Below are 20176 nucleotides of genomic sequence, written 5' to 3'. Positions count from 1 at the left end.
TATCATTCTTTTAGTGACAGTTTTTCCAGCTAAAACTACAAAGACCAAATATGATTTTTAGGTTTCAGATTGTGTTTCGGAATGAAAATTTATGAACGCAGACTAAGTTTTACAACAAAATCTGAGCAAATTGGCAGAGCCTGAGCTTTGCAGACATTTGTGCATTTACAGCTGGAGCAAGCACAGTGCAGTGATGCAACCGTAACATTAAAAATAAGACAGGGCAGCTTTAAGACAGAAACAGGAAGCTGTAACTAGAATCCAGCTGAATTCTGAGCTGGGGCACTTTACCGTGAGGCTGCAAATCAAGCAGATGTGCTTGCTGTGAATTGCTACAGTGTCTGGACTTTTTTATACCAAAGGTGATAACACCTTCCTTCTTCTGTGATTTTTTTTCATTCTTTTATATTGTGTGTGTTCTCTGTAAAGGGAATGAAATGGAGAAGTTGAAGAAATATGCATTGCTGAAAGATGAAGATCAGTTTTATCATGAGGGAGCTGTGGAGTTGCTAGTCTTTAACTTTCTGCTCATTCTTACAATATTAACAATTTGGTTGTTTAAAAACCACCGCTTCCGCTTTCTGCATGAAACTGGAGGAGCTATGGTTTATGGTGAGTATAAATTCAAGTGCTGGTTTGACATAGGAGTAGTTGCATATTTGTAACCGGGCACTTAGATCAAGTGCTGACAAAGCTCAGAAAACATGCTGAATGAAGTGTCATCAGCCCCTTAAATGTGCAGTAAAATAAGAATGTAATATCATCTCTTGTGCAGTAGTACAGGTTGACTTGTTGAGTGAATACCATGGGCTGTTTAACCTCAAGATGTGCAGGTTACGTTCCTATACATGCAGACTGCCACTGAATGACACTTCCTAAGTCAGAGAATTTACTATTTCTCAAAGTACAAATGCCCGCAGTTAAAGAAATGATTTAACATGCCTATTTTACACGCTAGTTTTGTATAACATTCAAAGTTTTAGACTAAGAAGCTTTATTAATCCACCCAGTTATCTGAAGTTTGTTTTTTCCCCCACAGTTCTTTAGAAAAGCAGACTACAAAGAATGCCTCTCTTGAGCAATCTCTGAATGCTGTCATTGTACTGTAATTTCAATTTGCCTGTCAAATTCTAATCTTCTTTTATGCTGTTTTGCAATATTGTGCATCAGTTTCATGTGAAATCTTCTGCACTGACCACCAATAATAATTACTCACTAGTTGTATAGTCTTTGTGTATAAGAACAACTTATTATGCCATTCTCTCTTGCTACCATTTCATTTTTCTCATGTTTGATTTTCGATTCTGTAGCCATATGACACACATGCAATGTATAATTGTCAAAATGGAAGAAAAAGATGGAAATTATAGCTCTATAGAGACCTCATCTTGACTCATCTTAATCCCAGATTGACTCATTCTTTGCACGTTAAATACTTCAGCAGTGTGATACCAAAACCAGTTTTGTTAAAGCTGCACTTCTGAAGAATATTTGCATCATACCGCATGCAAACACTGCAATATTTTCATTGCAATCAACTTGTAGACTATGGCAGGTGAACTAATCAACTTGTAAACTACTATTGTTGTAATTGCATGAGTGACTTGTATAACAGCTTTTCCCCGCTGTTGTAGTTTCCCATGTGCAGCTGATGACATTTGCTGAAAGCTGATAAAAAAGAGAGAAATACAAATGGAGCAATATGACATTAGACAAATAAGATAGGATTTAGAGTTTTATCTTCTTCCACTTTGCTATCTGCTCTAGCTCCATTTTGCTGCCTGCCCAAAACACAATCTACACATCATGAAGATAACCAGCTCCTGATATTCTTTGGATCAATAAAGAGATCAGTGCTCCAGCAAGACAGAGTTTTTGAATTATTAAAACAGTCATGAACTAAGGAAATGATCCTCATGGTTGCAAGTAAGCTATTTAGACTTGCATTATTTATGATGACCTTTAAACATGGAAACATTTTCATTCATAGAATCTAGAAAGCTGATCATGTCCCTTCTATTCTTCAAAATTTTGAATATGGGTTTGGGTATCTTCAGCATTATGAAACTGTGATCATGAAAATAAAGTGGAATTTCTGAGGTAATGATAGAGATGTTAGATGAGCTGACAGCAACTCCAGGAGAAAAATCAGTTCAGGAAATCATCATAGCACCAAGTACTGACAGTCAGGTAAATCCTGTCCTACTCTCAGTGCAGCTAAGCCTGAGTCACTTTGCTATAGCTGATCTTCTCCTATACAATTTCTGTCTTTATTATCAGAAGTTATCTTTTATGTATGTTTTGCATTATAATACATCTGCCCTGCAGCTTGCTTTACTGTAGCCCATTGAGCTGTTTCCTAGATATGTGAATGACAGTACAAGAAGCCAACAGTTTTTCTTCAAGTGACAGAATATTGCCACTTATTTGCAGACTGTGTCCTACAGTATGATGGACAGGTCTGCATTCCTTATCAAGGCAGCATGCCATCAGAGGTATAGTGGTGGAAGGCATGGGGAAAGTGAAATACGAGGAAGACCAGGAGGAAAGAATAGAGACATAAACAGGAATTTTTAAATTTTCTGTAAAATGCTGAACAGACTCAACTTAAACACTAAGAATGTACTGATAGTACATTCTGTTTAAAGTATACATACAGTTTTCCCCCTGCATAAACTTCCTAGGTAAATGCATCCTTAGGCTGAACAGTTTCAACAAAAAACAACTTGAAAATAGTCTATTTAGAAACATTAAAAATTGAAAATAATTAATTTCTTAATCAAATCAGTGTTTCTACATTAAATATAGCTGCTCCATTTACACCAATAACCTTTCAATATTTACCAAAAAATAAAAAAAAAGCACCTTAGTTTAAGCTTATGCATGGGTGTTGTTTTTTTTTTTTTTTGTTCAAATACTGTTTACCTGTAGATATAGTGTATGCAGTTATTTCATGGTGTTTAGCTCTTTAAATTACTAACACTCTCAAGTTCTTCTGTTTCAGCACCAAATAAAAAGTCAGTTACTCACAAAAAAACAAAGAATGCAGACTTACTGTTTTTTTGTTCACCACTTTGTTCTCCAGGATCTTGGGGGACAGGTTTCTCTGCATATTGTAGCTTGCTTTGACAGACCCTAAACAAGAGCCTCAACTTACTTTCTTGTTTCTGTATATCAAGGAGGCAGGTGAATATGAAAGAGTACTGTTGTGCTACCTTGCATAGAAGGAGCAAAATTAACATATTTAGATGGTAAGCACTATAGTAAGCACTTTCTCAAACACATTGAGAGTGTACACAGAAAATCAAATAAGGCTTCAAAAGAAATTGTGCATGAGCTTGTTAGTCATCTCATGTAGGGCTGAATTTCTCTAGATCACTAAATCATAAACCAGGTCTATTGCAAAATTCCCCATAGAACACATAATTCATAGCCCTTCATTTTAAGAGGGAATTATCCAGGCATAGTAAATGAAAAAAGTAGACTGTAAGCAGCCAAAGTTCTTATCCACCTCAAAATTTAGGAATCAGAGCTGAAGTGCAGGTGCTACCAGTTATGTGTAATTAACAGGTTAAAGCACTCTTGGAGGTAGGCAACCAAAATTAAACTTTACTAACAAAAACAAATCCAAAACATTATCCCATCAATATGGTGACATTATCTGTTAGTCTCATTGGCTCTACCAGTTAAAAACCATTCTCAGTGTGGATAGTTCTCACACTAGGGAATACAAATGAAGGTGAGGCTGGTAAAAGGTGCACCTGCTTTTAAAGCTGTGTTCCACAGAACTGGTTTATCAGACTGAAAGGAAATCATAATGACAAAGAACAGAACACAGTAGAACAGCACTTAGTAGAAAGAAATGGCACCATGTCAGAGGACTTTGAGCTGCTTCATGAAGCTTGGAAGGGATTGGAGGGCTGAGATTGGAGGTATAGCACTCCCTGCCCCAGTAGCTCAATTCCTCACAGGTATGCAGTGGGAATACTTGTTGAGCCTAGACTCTTCTGGAGGTTCCCTTAATGTTCTTATTTAAAGGGAAGCTGACCACACAAAGGCCTGGAAAAAAAAAAAACAAAAAAAACAATCTTGTTTAGCTCAAGAATTTGGCATGGGTGACTTAGAAAATCCCTTCCAATACTCTTCCCTGGGATTAAGAACTTTTTTCTGCTTAGAGAATATGCAGAAGTTGGAAAAACTGCATTAAATTTGAAACATGGTTCAGGTCTTAGAAATTGTTAGCTTTTTTTTCATAGTAAAAAATGGTTACCATGGTATTTCCCAGAACCTTTTTTTCTTTAAACAAACAGTAAGAAATATTCTACACTATAGAAGCATGATTTCACAAAATCATGATTTCAGTTTGGAAGGTGGAGTAGAGGAAAGACAACTACATTATCCAGCTACTTAAAAATGAATTATTTATATTAATAATCTGGACTCCTGATTCTATCATTAAAGAGATATTATGTAATAATTTAAAGAAGAAAGTGCATTCCATAAATGATATACTTACTGAAATATAAAATATAATCTTCTCAGATTTTTAATTTACCAGCATTTTTATCTAGGGACTTTGGCCCAGTTATTATTACAGAAGGAACAATACTATTCCACCACTTAACTGATTCCTGCAGCATAATGTAATGCCACAACAATTGTCTTTGTCCAAACTTTCCGTAGAGAATTTGAAAACATTCTGAAACAGCCCATCATTATAGAGCCCATATATATTTTGTTCACATCTAAAGCATCATAGAATTGCTTTAAAAGCTAAAAGGACTTCAAAGCCTCACTGATGCCCTAAGAATATCGATTGTTAGAATGTGCTCTAATATAAATTCTCTAATATGTGTATGCTGTTGATGACACACCATTTCCCTGTACTTTCATTATTGTTTCATTGTTTTATTGCAGTGTATTATCCAAATCTGAACTCCATTGAGGATAAGGACTAAAACTGTAGAAGAAAATCCAAAGGCTGACTTGAATGCTAGTTGCAGAGAATTGATCAATACTGACTGAGAATTACAACTACTGTTGTCATATATTTAAAACAATCATTTTCTGCAAATTGATTTATTTATAATCAAGGGTCATCTTGCATGACTATGATCAACGAAGCATTTGTGTAGTAAATCAGATAATTTGTTTCCATTCCAGAAAATTCTTACAGAGGTAGCTTGAATCTGTCACTGGAGATAATGTCTTATAAGAATACAAAAAAAGAACGGTCCCTCTTGACTCCTAGTCTAAATTTGACACTAAATTTTAAAATATTTTTTCCCTGAAGCAATTTTGTTCAATTACATTACTGTAACAGAGAATAAATTATCAAACAGAATTTGGTTCAAAATACATGAACCAAAGAGATTCTCTGTTTTGTTGTTTTTTTTTTTTTTTTTGAGGAATTCAGTCTTTTACTACAGCTAGATTTATTATCTGATTTACTACACAAATGCTTTGTATCTTCAAAAAGTCTTGACATTTTCTGCTGCATATCTAAACCCTGTTCCATCTAAAGTAGCTGACCATACTAAAAAACATAAATGCATGTACATACAAAATATGCAATACAGATGTCATTCTGTTGCATCATCAGTTCAGGAATCTGTCAGCTTGCATTGTGTCTATTCTAGAAGCCTGCAGTTCAGAGGTCTCTCTTAGTGAAAAATGTGAAAATAACTGACACCTGACCAGGGTTTATGACCACTTTGATTATCCACGGCATCCATGCCATTACATAATGAAACTTACCTTTCAGATTCCTATCCACTATTTCCCACAGTTAATCATCTCGGGTAATGTTATCTAGATAAATAACAGTTACTTCTGAAGTAATCACTCTAGCTCCCACTAGTGCCAAGAGAAAGAAAGAAATGTACCTCCATGAAAAAGTGTGTAAAACCACCAAGATCACAACTGATTTTTTTATGCTCGGCACTTCCAATATGCATTCATGCCCCTTCTCTCAATGTCTGTTGAAAGCACAGTATTTAAGCAAGTCAACTGCTATCACAGAATGATTCCAGCAACTGCATTGCAAGAATAGGAGTACAGCTGAGGACATGGCAAACCAAAATCAGTATTCTAATGAAATTACCGTTTTGAAAGAATATTTTATGGTCCTCCATGGAGTACTGAGTTAAGTGTACATGTGTGAAGGTAAACACTGAGAAAATAAGTCCTAGCTTTAGGAGAGCAAGAGCCTGGAAGTTCATTTTTCCCCAAGTCAGCAATTGTGGAGCATCAAATGCTTAAACTCACCTGAATCTCTTTTGTTTTGTTCTGTTTTTACTCTCCAGGCCTTGTAATGGGATTAATTATACGATATGCAACAAAAACATCAGATGTTGAAAACGGAACTGTTTATGAATGTGAAAAGCTGAAATCTGGGCCATCCAGTCTACTTATTAATATAACTAATCAGGTCTATGAATACCAATACAAAAGAGAGATCAATAATCACAATGTCAATGGTCACCAGGGCAATGCAATGCTTCAAAAGGTAAAAATGATTTTATTTTTGTTCTGAATTGTGTAAGATATTTCTTTTATTCATTTTATTTAGAGTCCTTTGCAATGTTGTATATTTTCCAATATGTAACACTTAAAATATTCTAATTATTTAGTATATTATTTCTCCACCTTTGCAGTATTTGCTTCTCTTGATAGTCTGTTCAAAGAAAGGACAGCAACTTGAGGAATTCATGAGTGCATAGAGACTTTCCAAAATCCCTCTAAAATTTTAAATTCAAAGACGTCGCATATACTCACATGCAGATCTTAAGCCCTTACAAATGTCTTTTACAATATTTCAATATATTATTTTGATTTTAACAAGTATCATTGTTTATCTACCAGAGTAATACATATTTTTGTATAGTAGCAGTTATATTTATACAAAGCTTTTAATTTATGCTTAGAATGCACACTGGGCATCTCAGCAGAATTTGGATTTAACTGCCTGCTCAAAGTCCTTGCCTCGTGTCCTGTCTGTAGTCGCTGCTAGCCTCCTAACAGTGTAAGAGAGAACTAGATTAGACACTGAAAACCGAGAGCTGTGGTGGGTGGAGACAGGAAAGTACTGTGGCAGTCACGCTAACCAGATTTTGCTGAGTCTTCATCCTTTTTCCTGCTAGTTGCGAGAGGTTTATCTTAGTTCAAGTGTTTAGTTTCCAAGTCTTATGTACTTATCTATTACATTTGAATGTTTTTGTCAAACTTGGTATACTGAAGCTGGCTCACAGGAGAGGTCTGAGCCTGCTAACATTTTCACTTTAAGAGGGCAAGTGCCTTATTAAAAAGAAAATAAGTAAAAAAGGAAAGGAGACATTTGACAGTATTTAGGAGACAAAGGCAATGCCTGGCAGCCTTCCTGGTTGGTAAAAGCACTGACATACAAAACAGAAAACACGATTGCACCATGCTCTGGTTTTTGTTCAACTGCAATTCCCTTTTGACTTCAGTATATGAGTTTATTACGTGCATTTATCAGAAATAACAGGCTGCCTGTGACTTACAAAGATATATTCTTCAATTCATTTTGAATGTAAAACATTCATTCAAGATTTCTGATGCTTATGGAAGAAATATTTTAACGTTTGCTGAATTAGTTCCAAAGTCAACAATTGAGTTTGCAAGTGAAGAGAATTCATTTTCTATCACCCGTTCCATGAAGTTAGCAGCACATTACGTGCTAGCAAGTTTTTTGTGAATTTTACATTCCTAAGCAAGCAGAATGGGAAAAAAAGCTGAGCTCTCACTTCCTGTTTATCAAATGAAGCTATCTGCTAGCAAGAAGACAGAAGTCATTTTCTGGCAGCTTTCACTCTTCCAAATCTAAATAATTGATCTAGTACTCTAGCCTTAAAATACCACTTTATCTGAACAAAGGAGCTGCAAGCCATTGCTGTAATTGTGTTCTGTCTCTTGTAAAGGTACCGAAGTAGCACAACTGCTGACAGAACAGTGAGCAGTACATAGGCTTATTAAAATATTACTTTCTTCTCGAGCTTTAAACAGCACTCTGTTTATTGAAAGTTACTTGAAGTGTGGTGACTAAAAGTTGTTCTTGGTCACTGTCTAGGCTTGAAATTGAAGGCAAACTTGGACAGTGTACTGACAGCTGCACTGCAGTTTCTAGCTGTGGTAGAAAAAAACAACTAGTGTTTCATGTATATGAAATAGTATTAGGTGAGGAATGCATTTTATGTGAACTCTGGATGATTTTCCAGTTTCATGACACTTAAGTATTTGCAATGGCATTCAGAAAAAAAAGAATGAGATAGGGTGACTGAAGAGTTTTCTGTTTTCTATGGTGTTTTGGTCTTTTTCTACCACTCTTAAGCAGTCTCCATTCACTTAGGGATAAGTTGGTTTGCCTGGGTTTTACACTAATTGCCCTTTTTATGCTAAGCATTGATCCCACACTACATCAGAAAAGAACAGGAAGATGGCGCTCTGAAGGTGAAGCTAGGTTGTTCTCTCTTAGTTTCTTGCTGAAGGACAATCCCAGAGCTTGCTACCAACTGGCAGAAATCAGTTTTCTCTATATGCAAGTAGAAAAGCACCAGGAAAAAGTGAAAAAGCTTTAAGTATTTCTTCTGTGGAGAATAAAATGAGGCTGAACATACTCTAGGCCAAAATCCTTACAAACACGATTTATTACAAAAAAAGATTGCTTGTCCTGCATTCATACTCTACGATACTCAGTTTAAATATTTCACCTTGTAGCTTTTGATAGATGGTATGCAGATTTCCCACTTAACTGAAAGAGGAAATAATGAACTAACTCTATAGCTCGTATGTATTGATATAGTTTCTCTGAAATTAAAGAATTTAATGTATTTTAAACTGGCTGAAATTTAGGCCTTGAAATCTTTCCAAAGGAAAAATAGCTACAGTGAAATGGGGAGAATGTTACTTTGGCTACTGACCTGCAAATGAATGATGTTCATACTGTTACAAGTAACAATCATGAATTAGCTTCTCAGGTAACGTTCATCTGACAGACTGCGCAAACATGAGTTTTCTCTGAAGTTTTTCAGACTTTTGCCTGTGTTGTGAAGCATTCTTACTTTCTTAAGTATCAAAAGTAAATTTTACAATATTCTTTTTATCAGTTAAAGATTTCGTTAATGACATAAGACAAAATAAGCAGAATCAACTCAGAAAATGGCCATTGACATTTGATATCAAATCTGTTGTCCAGGTATTGTAAAGAAATTGGACTACAGTCTATTTTCAGCACAGAAGCAAACTGTTAATAAGGAATAAAACAAATACAGCCTGCTGTGAAACACACTTAAAGCAGAGATTTTAATGCATATTTTTTATGTGTTCACTGAAATTTAGTCATTAGTCTGTATACAACATTTGGCTAAGGGATTCTATCAGTGTTAATGTTTTTTTTTTTCAAATGGAGACACAGTATAGTGCTTTCAAGACCTAAGGAGCTTTTTTTTTTTTTTAATTGGTCACAGAAAAGATATATTGATCCAGCTTCCTTCTGACAATCTTTACTATAGCTCTAAGTAAAATTTATTACAATATTCATGAAAATCCAGCTGCTTGCAAATGACTGTAAAGTTTCCAATGATTGAATGATCTGAAGTAGACAGGCATTCTAATTTATGAGCGCATCTGATTCAATAAATCTCTGTGTGAGGTGATGCAGCTTCAGAGTCTGCGTAAATTACTTAGCAAGTTCCACAATTAGTTTAAACTCACCAAATTACAAAAGTAAAACCTTGGAATACATTTACTTAGAAACCATTTGGGGTCTTGTTTCATAGGTAACTGCACATATTTGAAATGATACTGCCAGGGGAATTTAAGTAACTTTAGTAGAAAACACTATCCTCACTCTGGATTTTGATGGCCATTATTTTGTACATGGTTTTAGAGAGCCAGCAAAATCATCAACTTAGTACCATCTTTGTAATGCTACTTCACCTGTCATTAAAGTAAGATTTATATAACACCTTTAAAGAGTGGGAAATCCCCTCCTTATTCCTATCGTGATATAGGTACAATATCCTAGGGAAACAAAAGCTACAGAAATTTGCAGAAACACTTTGTGTTTGGGTGCTGATCCCACATGTTTTGATGAAGACAATTCTGCTTATTCACATACAAAATACTGAGACTGAACTGGAGTGTGAGTCATTCTTAGACATCTAGGTTTAAGTCTTCTGAAATGTTGTACTTTCACATATAGCAACATTAGTATTGCCTTCGCTTCCAATTCACAAATACTTTTCTAGTAAAATTGACAGAATATCTGAAAGCAGATAACAGCATTTTAAATTGAAGTCTTCCATTCCTAAAGGCTTGTAATAGAGCTCAGTGTACAGCTTGGCTATGTACCCAAAAGAGAAGATTGCTGAGGTGAAGTTTCAACCCTGTTCTCTGCACAAAATTTAATTTCTCAGCCTCTTGGCTGTGGTAGAATTGGTCTAAGAAGCTCAGGAAACTGGGTCTCTTCAGAAGATTACTGGTGTCTCCCAAGTGCTTTTCTTTGTATTTTCTCTCTCTATTTCATGCCCCAAGGTGAATTGAGGTTACAAAAGATATGATCAGAAGAGCTCAGTGATAACTGGTCAGCATTACAAACAGTACTTCTGAACTATTCCTGCAGTGAATTTCCCATACAGCAGCTTCAGCTTTACACTGAGGAGGCAGTACAATAAATTCTTACTTCTTACAAAACAAAACAAAGGAGACAGATGTTGTCTGGTCCCTCACGCATAAGGAGGTTCCAAATGCATCTTAGGCAGGCTCCACTCAGAGAGGACCTGGGAATGGGGTTGTCACTACAGAGCAATATGAGTATAACAAACTCTGTAATGGAGTATGACCTGTTGTCCCGCAGTGGGATGGAGCAAGAATCACAAAGAGTGATCACAAAAAGTGACAGCCAGTAGCTCATCAAGCAACTTTAGCTAGCTCTGTTTGAAAAGAAGCGTTAATTTGGTTTGGGTAGTGCAGATCTTTTCTGTTGTCACTGCTGAGTAAGTGAGGAACTGACATACGACATGCATGAGTCTTTCCTGAAACAGTGCGAAAGTCCACATCTGAACCAGGAATTAAGCATGAGACTGTCCAGTTGGGCAGTACAATAGTGTAATGACAGTATCATAAGTAACACTACTTGTATATTTAAAATATTCATAACCAATTTCCTTCATTCAGATAGTATTTTATATATATATGAGCAGTAAGGAATTACACGTTAATATGTAAAACAGAACTCAGAACAACATTCTGTCTCCTTACCCTCTTTTTTGTCCTTTCTGGCAGATGACATTTGATCCTTCCATTTTCTTCAATATTTTGCTGCCACCTATTATATTTCATGCTGGATATAGTTTAAAGAAGGTAAGTGCCTCTGTCTTAAATTACAGAAATGGCTTAGTGTGACTGCTACTTTTTAGATCCAACAGATCAGTAGCAGAGAAAGAAGTCAGTTAACAATTATACTGTGTGGTAAGAACTTGACAGGAATGGTAAAAAATTTCAATCTGCTCCCTGTCACTGTGCAAAGATTTGATTGTGTGCAGTTTGCAACTTGTGGACATTGCTATTTTCAGAAAAGGCCACTTTGAATCTGGTAATACTACAAGTAGGCAGCAGCCTACGTATTTTTCATACACTGCGTGATCAAAACTTAGCTTACTCAAAGGATAAGGTCATGATAGTTTATATCAGACACTTTTACTGTGAACCTAAAGCATTTGGCCAGACACATAAAAGAGAGAATTGCAAAGGCACTCCAAGAGACCAAAAAAAAAAAAAAAAAGAATCAAATCATATTTTCCAAAACTACTTCTATAGCCTATACTATTTCATTTTATATCTATGGGTTGTAGAAAGAAAAAGAATGGATGGAATGGCACTTCTAGATGCAACTTGGTTTTAATGTTCTGTTACTGACTGTATTACAAAGGACTTTTTTTTTTTTTTTCTTCAAACTTTCCTCCCCAGAGACATTTTTTTCGTAACTTAGGATCAATTTTAACCTATGCATTTTTGGGAACTGCCATCTCCTGCATTGTCATAGGGTAAGTGAATGCTTTCTGCTATATTGCTGAAGTCTTAATTAGTGCTGGTTTTTTTGTTTGTTTGTTTTGTTTTTTATTAATTAAAAACTAAATGGCAAAAATAATTGCTCACCCTTAATGATCAATAGAAGTCACAATGTGTGTAATAGATAAAGTAATTTTATGTCAGGGAATGCAGAGAAGGCAAGACTGCTGGATAGTAAGAACTGTCTAAGGCACTCGGGAAGCTGTGTCCTGCACTTCTAGTCTATGATTGATAGAAGCATGGCCTATTTTCTATAACCTTGTAACCTTAACCACCTCTCCTGGGAAAAGAAACCATTCTCTCATTCGAAATGCCATGCTTCTGACCAGAATTCATTCCATAAGAGAACAAGTCTCTAACAAAAAATGAAGGACTTCAAAGCTCACAAGGGGATGGACAGAAACATACTGTATAATGTAAAATTATTGGAATCATCTCCAAGGCCAAGTGAAGCCTATTAAATGAAGGTCATGCAAAAAGTCTTATTATCACATCATGTGTGAATTGGATATGACTAAATAGTTTCTGCAGAAAAGGAGGAAGACAGAAGAACGCAGGGGCAAAAAAATCCTGCTTCATTTCCATACTTCTTAAGTAAAATGTTTCTAATTTTGTTGTGAAGTTTGGCTGATTTACTAGTCACTGTGGAGAGACATTTCATACTAAAATACTTGGCTAGCATTTACAGTCCACATTTTTTTTTCCTCCTTTATATTTTTCAGTTCTTTCTTTAAAAAACTGAATCTGAAATGATTTTGAAAACCAAACTCACACATTCATCTATATATAAAAATACGAGAGAGATGGAAAGAGATATCAGGAATTAACAAATACCACTCCAAATATTTTTGAGGACAAAAAAAGACATGAGATTGGCTTTTCCATTGTAACTTTTTAAAGTGGACACTTCACATTCAGACACTTGTGGTATCCAGATTCAATTATCATCTGAAAAGGTTTCTTCCTCACATTTAACTGCACACTTTCAATAGCCCTCCTCGTGTCTCCTGAGGGAGAAATGGATGGACAGAAGGAATAAATGTTCCTAAAAGCAACAGTAGCAAGAAATGCTAAACTTTATATCATTTAAATTAACACAGTGCATCCTGATTTAAGTACCTAAGTATTTTGTTCTTTCATAAGCATACCGGTCCAAACTGCTCCCAGTAGTGAATGTATTTTAAAGATTACAGGACAGAATCCTCCCACTGGCATACTGTTTAAACATTCTATTTACAATTAATCATTTTCAATAGAAAATAATTTTTCAAAACAAACAAACAAAAAGTCTGACTCCTCACTGTGCATATCCATTTTTTCCTGTAAACTTACAACTTTTTTCTCAACAATAAGCAGCTTCCTCTGACTTCATGATACTATGGGACAGAACTGTCAATATTGATAAATTGACACATTGACTTATTCTCAGTGCACACAGGTTCTATTTCTCATTAAGCTTTTGGAACACACACCTGAAAAGTTCAGCATCTTTCCTGTGCACTGCATGACTGGGGATTTGCCTTCTCCTTGTGCTTACCACTTCCAGAGATGTCTGGGTAGTTTGGCAAATGTATGGACATTTAATTAGGTTATGGGCCTGTTCTTTATTGCTTTCTGACTGAAGCTTTCTGGAAGATACTAATGGAGTCGGCTGATGTGAAACAGTATTGAGCTTAGAATCTGATTACTTTTGCTCATATGGGGGCTGTGGAAAGACTTTGCAGCTTGGAAATCGTTCTATGCTTCAGCAGAGCAAAACCAAAGAATCACACAGCACTGTACAGTAGGCTGAAGCCAAAAAAATATTTGGCTTGTATCTACTGTACTGTGAGATTCTTCTAGATTTTAGAAACTGTTTCTGCAAGGAAAAATGGGGCCACGTTAAGGGTAACAGAAAATCTCTCTCTGTTACAGAGCACTCCATAAACCAAGCAAATACTTTTAAAAAGATTATCTGTAGTACACCACCTAAACTCTTACCTTCCCAGTGGATCATTTCTGTATAAGTTCAGAATTACAAGCAGTACTTTTTCCTAATTTAAAAATCATTTTCTACCACACATTCCTACCAAATAATACAGGTATAGTTTTCCTTCACACACCACCCGTAAATAGCAAATACTTAAGCTCCTCACAGGCAAGAATAAAAGATTTAGTTGGGCTGCAAACAGAAACTGGTGAGGGCAGTGTTAAAGTATCCTGGTGCTGTACAGATTGATTGAGAGAGAAGGAAAAATTATACGTAGGCGATTCGCCCTCTCCAATGATAAGATATTCTGAATATATTTCAGATGTCTGTCTTTAATAATTTCCATTTATATTTTGAAGCTATATATTCAGCCGATGGCTGGAAATAATGAAAAAGCTAATAACCAGACATTAATTTGGATGTAGTAATTTATTTATTTATGAAATATTTTTATATTACTTTATTTATATTATTTATTTATATATTTGTTGGTAATGTTTTTGTGGGCATTTGCTTTGTTTTATTATAGGGTTGTTTGTTTTTTTTTAACTGCTTCCATGTCCCATCAGGAGTTAATGCAGGTATTTTCTTTCAGTCATGAGGCAGTACTGTACCATATCTCAATGACCTGAGGAAACTGAACATTGTTTAGATTAAAACAAACTGTGCCTCACCAGAGTTCTCCAGAGAAGGGGAAGTAACACAAAGGCCCACCAGAAAAAGAACTGTTGTGCTTACTTGAGTGTGTAGCTCAGTGCCCCAGTGTGGTAGCTTTGATTCTTTGGTCAGTGTGCATCTAAAATAATTCTGCGTGTGGGGTTGCAAGCTGCAACACACATTTGCAGCTGCAAGTGGTTCCTGCTCTTCACTCTTGGTTAAAGATGTTTAACAAATCCCAAACAGGTTTAGAGTAGTACTAATAAAACTACATAATGAGTAGTAGTACTCATAATGTCTTGAGTGTGGGAATTCTGCAAAGGGAATGAAAAAGGGAAGAGACTTACTTTTGGACATAATTCTGAGTTCTAGCATTTCTAAAGCTATAATATTATTAAAAACCACTCTCATCTCAATGACTTGCCAACTTGTGGACAAAAAGCTGAGTTAAACCAAGATACCGATATAAAATAGTGCTTCTTAGGCCACTAGCATCCACTCAGAGATGAATGCTTCCAAGAGTACTTTAATGCATTCAAATATGTGTTGCTGTAAGTTCAGTCTTAGTATTCGCAGCCATTTTGTGATAAGCATCTGATGTTGTCTACTGCAGCAGGGTTGATCACGCAGAAAACACAGTTCTTCTCAAAAACAGATGTGGTGAACAACAGGGTATGATTGTACTATTTTCCAGAATAACCACCTAGCACACTAAGGATATAAAAAAATTCATATTAAAGGGAAATGTACGTGGCTAGGGAAGCTAGAAAGAAAAAGGTAAGTCATGCACTCTTTCAGAAAAAGAGCAAATGGCATTTGTTGCAAAACAGGAAAAAGACTTGAGTCTAGATTTTTCCTTAGAAGAAACCTCTGTCTAGGGGCAAGAACTTATTTGTTTTGTTGGTTTCTATCACTATTATTTTATAAAGTTTCTTCCCAGTTTTACTGGAAGTTTTTTTACTATAGAAATTTACTTTCACACAGATCTCCTAGAGTCTTCTTCCCTGATCATGAAAGAACTAATACCCAGCATCGTGTCTAAATACCACCATTCCCTGTTTCTCTAGCAGTAGACCACTCATGCATCTCTTCCACCCAGCTTTTTGGCTCCAACAGCACTTGGAATAGCTATGATTCAGAGACAGATTTCTAATTCAGCCTACGCTATGCATTGCTACAGGCCATACAAAACTGCAGGGCTTTACTAAATTGTAGGACATGGCATACAGCAAGTACACTGCTTTCTTCTGAAGCAACACGAGCAATGATATGATCTCTGTTATGTACACACTCTGCCTTTAGTCTACTTCTGTCAGTCATTTTGTACTTTGATATTCTCTACCTTGTTTTCTCTACATTCATTTGCCTTCATCCCCCTCCTCCCATATCCAACAATTAGCTTCCCAGGCAGGAAGACAGGCATTTCTGTCTTCTCTCTTTCTTTAGAAATACAAAGACTACAGTAATAAAATTTTACTGTACGGCAAAAGAAGGCAACAACAGTGCCTTCTAACAGGATGCAGGCACATAGCAGGTAACAAAGAAAAAGAGATAGCTCACCCCTTCTAATGACCAGCTCAAGAGAAATGCAATCCCTACCCAGAGAAATACTGCTCCTTCAGCTGCTAACCCTTAAGTGAGAGTGAGGAGGGGTGGAGCCAGGCATTTGCTTGCACCTGAGTTCCCTGGATTAGCCACACATTCTCTCACCTGCTGCTTAACCATTGGTTCAGGCTGTGACCTGGCAATTCCTCTGCACTTACTGAAAAAAAAGCGATTAGGATTATTGTACTTCCTGCTGCAGCAAGGACTTTATGCACGTGGTTCCTGAAATGCTAATTAGTTTCTGCTCATAGGCAGCTCCATACCCTATGCAGAAAAATCATTCCCTTCTTAAATATACTGACTTGGCCCCTGCTTGCTCTTTGCACCACCACCTCTTCCAACATAACAAGCCCCTTTGTGAAGCTTAGCAGGAACCAAAGCAGATGTGTTACAACACCACAATCTCTGTTCTGTTTTGGCCTTTCCCTTACTGGGAGGATGAGTACCAATATCTGTTCTGTGGTATTTATGTGCATCCCACATACTGCAAAGTTAGAGCCAAATGACAGCACCAGTAAAAAAATAAAAGTAAAAATAAAATAAAATAAAAAACAAAAAACCAAGCAACTAATATATCTTTATCTGTGCGAAGACAATGACTAATAGTGAAACTCTGCAGTAAGAATGTAAGGTCATATATGGATTAGATACTCTGACTGACCTAGAAGCTGCACATTGATACCTTTTTTGTAATCTATGATATATGAGAAAATTGAACATTCATTCAGATTGAAAATATAAAACAAAGCATTTTTTGAAATTGCTCACGTTATTTCTTCCTTTCAGCTGTCCTTACAAGCCACTTCATATATTTGATTTTGGAATAAGACAGCGTGTGTTCATGCTATCTCTGTGGAACATAAGTATCATTAAATTAATTTTAGGAAAGCAGAAGAGCTTATCAGATGTTGTTCAGTCCTCTTGCAACCATATTACCTTGTTTATGCAGTTGCCCTCCATTGATCATGAGGGTATGAGTACAGCTGACTGCAGTTTCTCTCCCTTCAAGCAACATTCTGAGTGAAGCTATTCTTCATCACTCTTTTTTATTACAGAATCACAGAATAATTTAGGGTGGAACTGACCTCCGGAGATCTCTGATCCAACCCAACCCCTTATGAGGGAAAACTTTAAAGAAAAAGGAAAACTTGAAGGTTAGAACAAGATACTTGAGCCTTCTCTGATCACATTTTAAATACCTCCCAGTATCCACCTCTGAGGAAGGCCATTAGTAACCCAGTGCTATATGGATTTCAAACCAGTGTTCATTACTTTGTGAGCCCAGCAGATGAGTGGGTTTTCCACTCACCATGCCCTTCCATAACAAGTGACTCAATTCAACCACTTTTCAGTAATCTTATTACTGCTATTTTATCTGGTATAAACAGAAGCCCACACTTAGCTCTATATCTTACTTATTATATAGAATCCAGAAAGCATACCATTGTTACCTGTTGCCAGAGTACTACGTAGCCTTTCTCACTGGAATATTGTAAAATACCTTTCAAGTAGAGATTGATTTCTATGAAGCAGAACACTTTGTGCTCTTTAGATGTGGAAAGTACTCGCTGACAGGTTAAGGGATGGGACTGAGCAGCAGGGCTGTGGCACAACTCTGAAGGGCAGTGCCCGGCTCCAGCCATGTGACTGATGCACAGCTGTGGGTATCTGGAACGCCGTTCTCTGCCCTCACCACACAGGTGACTCAGATCTACATGTGTAGTAGAAGAGAGAACTGTGGTCAGGCCAGCATCAAAGTGCACCACCAGAGCCAGAGGGCTTACAAATGTAGCTGGGTTACTACAGAACCTAATTTCCTGTCCAAATCATAATCCCATTTTGGCATTTTTCCCAAACAGCCCTCTAATATAGCCAGAAAGCATTTGTTTGATCGTGAGTCAGCCGTTCAGTGCAAGAGCCTTACTCATGGTTTTAATAATACCTTGACTGATCCCATCTTGCTGTTGAACTTGGTCACGTGTGTAACAGACAGCACGTTCAGCTGAACCTTCTGCAGGCTCTTTTCTCTATTAAAGATACAGCCCAACAGCATTTACTTCCAACTGACATCAAAGAGAAATTAAAAAAAAAAAAAACACAACTGCTGTCAGAATTATAGTGAGAGAAAATGAGAGAAAAAGCAGATGGAAGTATTTCACGTTAGCATTCAGCACTGCAGCGAGAGCAGTGTCACACAAGGCAAGATTTCGCGTGCCGAACTGCTGCAGGCGATCTTCGGCGGGCATGGCGCGCTGCGGGCAGCAGGGGGCGGCCGCGCTCCGCCCGCGCCCCGGGCAGGCCCGGGAGCCGAGCTCGAGCCGCTGTTCCCCCGAGGCCCGCTTTAACGCAGAGCTCTGGCCGTCTTCCCTCCGCTCCTGCCGCTCGGTTCCGTGCCTCGAACGCTGGTTAGCTCCCAGCCGGCGTCACTCCATGCACGGCAACTGCCCGGGCAGCCGAGGGACGCGGGATTCAGCTGAGCATCAGAGGCTGGAGAGACGCCAAGCTCATTTTGAGTTGATTTTTGGCTGTTTAAAGACAAAGGAAAGACAAAGACATTGCGCTGAGCCTCAAACAAGCAATCCAAGAAAAAGATTTTCCTTTGGAGCTCATCGCTACACTAGAGATGGGGGCAGCTGCCCACACTGTGGGCTCGGTGTGCTGGATCCAGGCTCAGGAAGAGCCAGAAGCAGCTCCGTGTTCGTGGTGGGACAGGTCAGCTCCCTCAGCCTGCGTGGGCTGGGCCACTCACTGCTCTTCTCTCCAGCTTGGAGTGCTGCTTGTGAGGGAAAGCAAAGAATCATCAACTACATGTCAGCCTTTACACTTGCTTCAAACACTGATCCAAGGACTCCAAATAATACCGTCAATAAAACAATTCTGATGAACAGTTTTTAGTAAACTGGGGAGTTTATTAGCTAAAATTACTGGCTGTGATGGCTAATGTCAGAATGCTAACAATCAGCCTCGTTTTCAAATTACTTTGCTTAGTTTTCAAAGTATTTCAAAGTAGTTACCAGAATTGTGAAACGACAATCTGAGCACATCACAAATTACATTAGTTACATTAACGCTTGTGGGCTTGGAAGTGACTCAGAAGCCTGAACTAGTTGTCCCCTTGCACTTCTAGTAAAAGAAATAGACTGCAAAACCTGATACAGTTCCAACCATTCACTGGTAAATTGCAGCTTCATTAGTACTCTTGGCAAGATGCTGGGGGTTTTACATTACTGATCCTCTTGTTAGCCCCGCAAGTGTGTGACTGAAGCACTCTTTCGGGAGCAGTTTGTGGAAGTGAATGTTGTAAATATATTTCCTTTATAGGCAAACAGATGCTCCCTGTCTTTGGGGCTGTCAAACTGGCACACTCACAAATGAACAACTCAAAAATAAATGGGAAGATAAGGTAGTAGTTAAGCCTACCAAAATTATCTGATGATAATTGTAAGCACATACATTTTGTCATTTTTTTCTAAATGTGTTGAGACACAAAAATTAACTTCTACATGCTTCCCAAAAACTTTATCAACTTGTTTCTTCACTAATGTGGATTGGGATTCTTATATAATATTTATATGTGACATCCACACACACAACAAGGATGTAGTAAATAATTTTGGTTTTAATGAAAGAATAATCTATTAATGACATGTTAACCTGACATTTAATCCATAATCATAAATACATAAGACGACTGACAATGGTTACCTGAGATTTTGTTCCTTCGAAATATCCACACTCGTTCCCTTGTGAAGGACAAAGGTTCCCACAAACCTTCTCAAGTAATGTCCCCCCTGGTTAAAGAGCCTTAGTGACACCTTCTCTGCTGAGGAGAAACACACACACACACCATGAGGT

General features: G+C 37.3%; 1 protein-coding gene across 5 annotated transcripts in view; it reads left to right on the top strand.

The window, feature by feature from the left end:
• Positions 1 to 239: 239 nt before the first annotated feature.
• Positions 240 to 20176, top strand: part of SLC9A9 (solute carrier family 9 member A9) — a 175981-nt gene continuing 156044 nt past the window's right edge. For 4 of the 5 annotated variants that reach the window (XM_085232522.1, XM_085232525.1, XM_085232526.1 and 1 more), the window contains exons 1-4: positions 240 to 612; positions 6306 to 6508; positions 11305 to 11382; positions 11989 to 12065. In XM_085232522.1, the coding sequence (XP_085088648.1) occupies positions 438 to 612; positions 6306 to 6508; positions 11305 to 11382; positions 11989 to 12065 (533 nt within the window). In that variant the 5' untranslated portion in view covers positions 240 to 437. The remainder of the gene's footprint in view (positions 613 to 6305; positions 6509 to 11304; positions 11383 to 11988; positions 12066 to 20176) is intronic. The other variant, XM_085232523.1, reaches the window with a different exon arrangement.

This window comes from Meleagris gallopavo, chromosome 11 (genome assembly GCF_905368555.1).
Source record: "Meleagris gallopavo chromosome 11, MGAL_WU_HG_1.1, whole genome shotgun sequence".
NCBI lineage: Eukaryota > Metazoa > Chordata > Aves > Galliformes > Phasianidae > Meleagris > Meleagris gallopavo.
The sequence above is the reverse complement of the archived record's forward strand: the minus strand, read 5'-3'. Positions and strand labels throughout refer to the sequence as shown.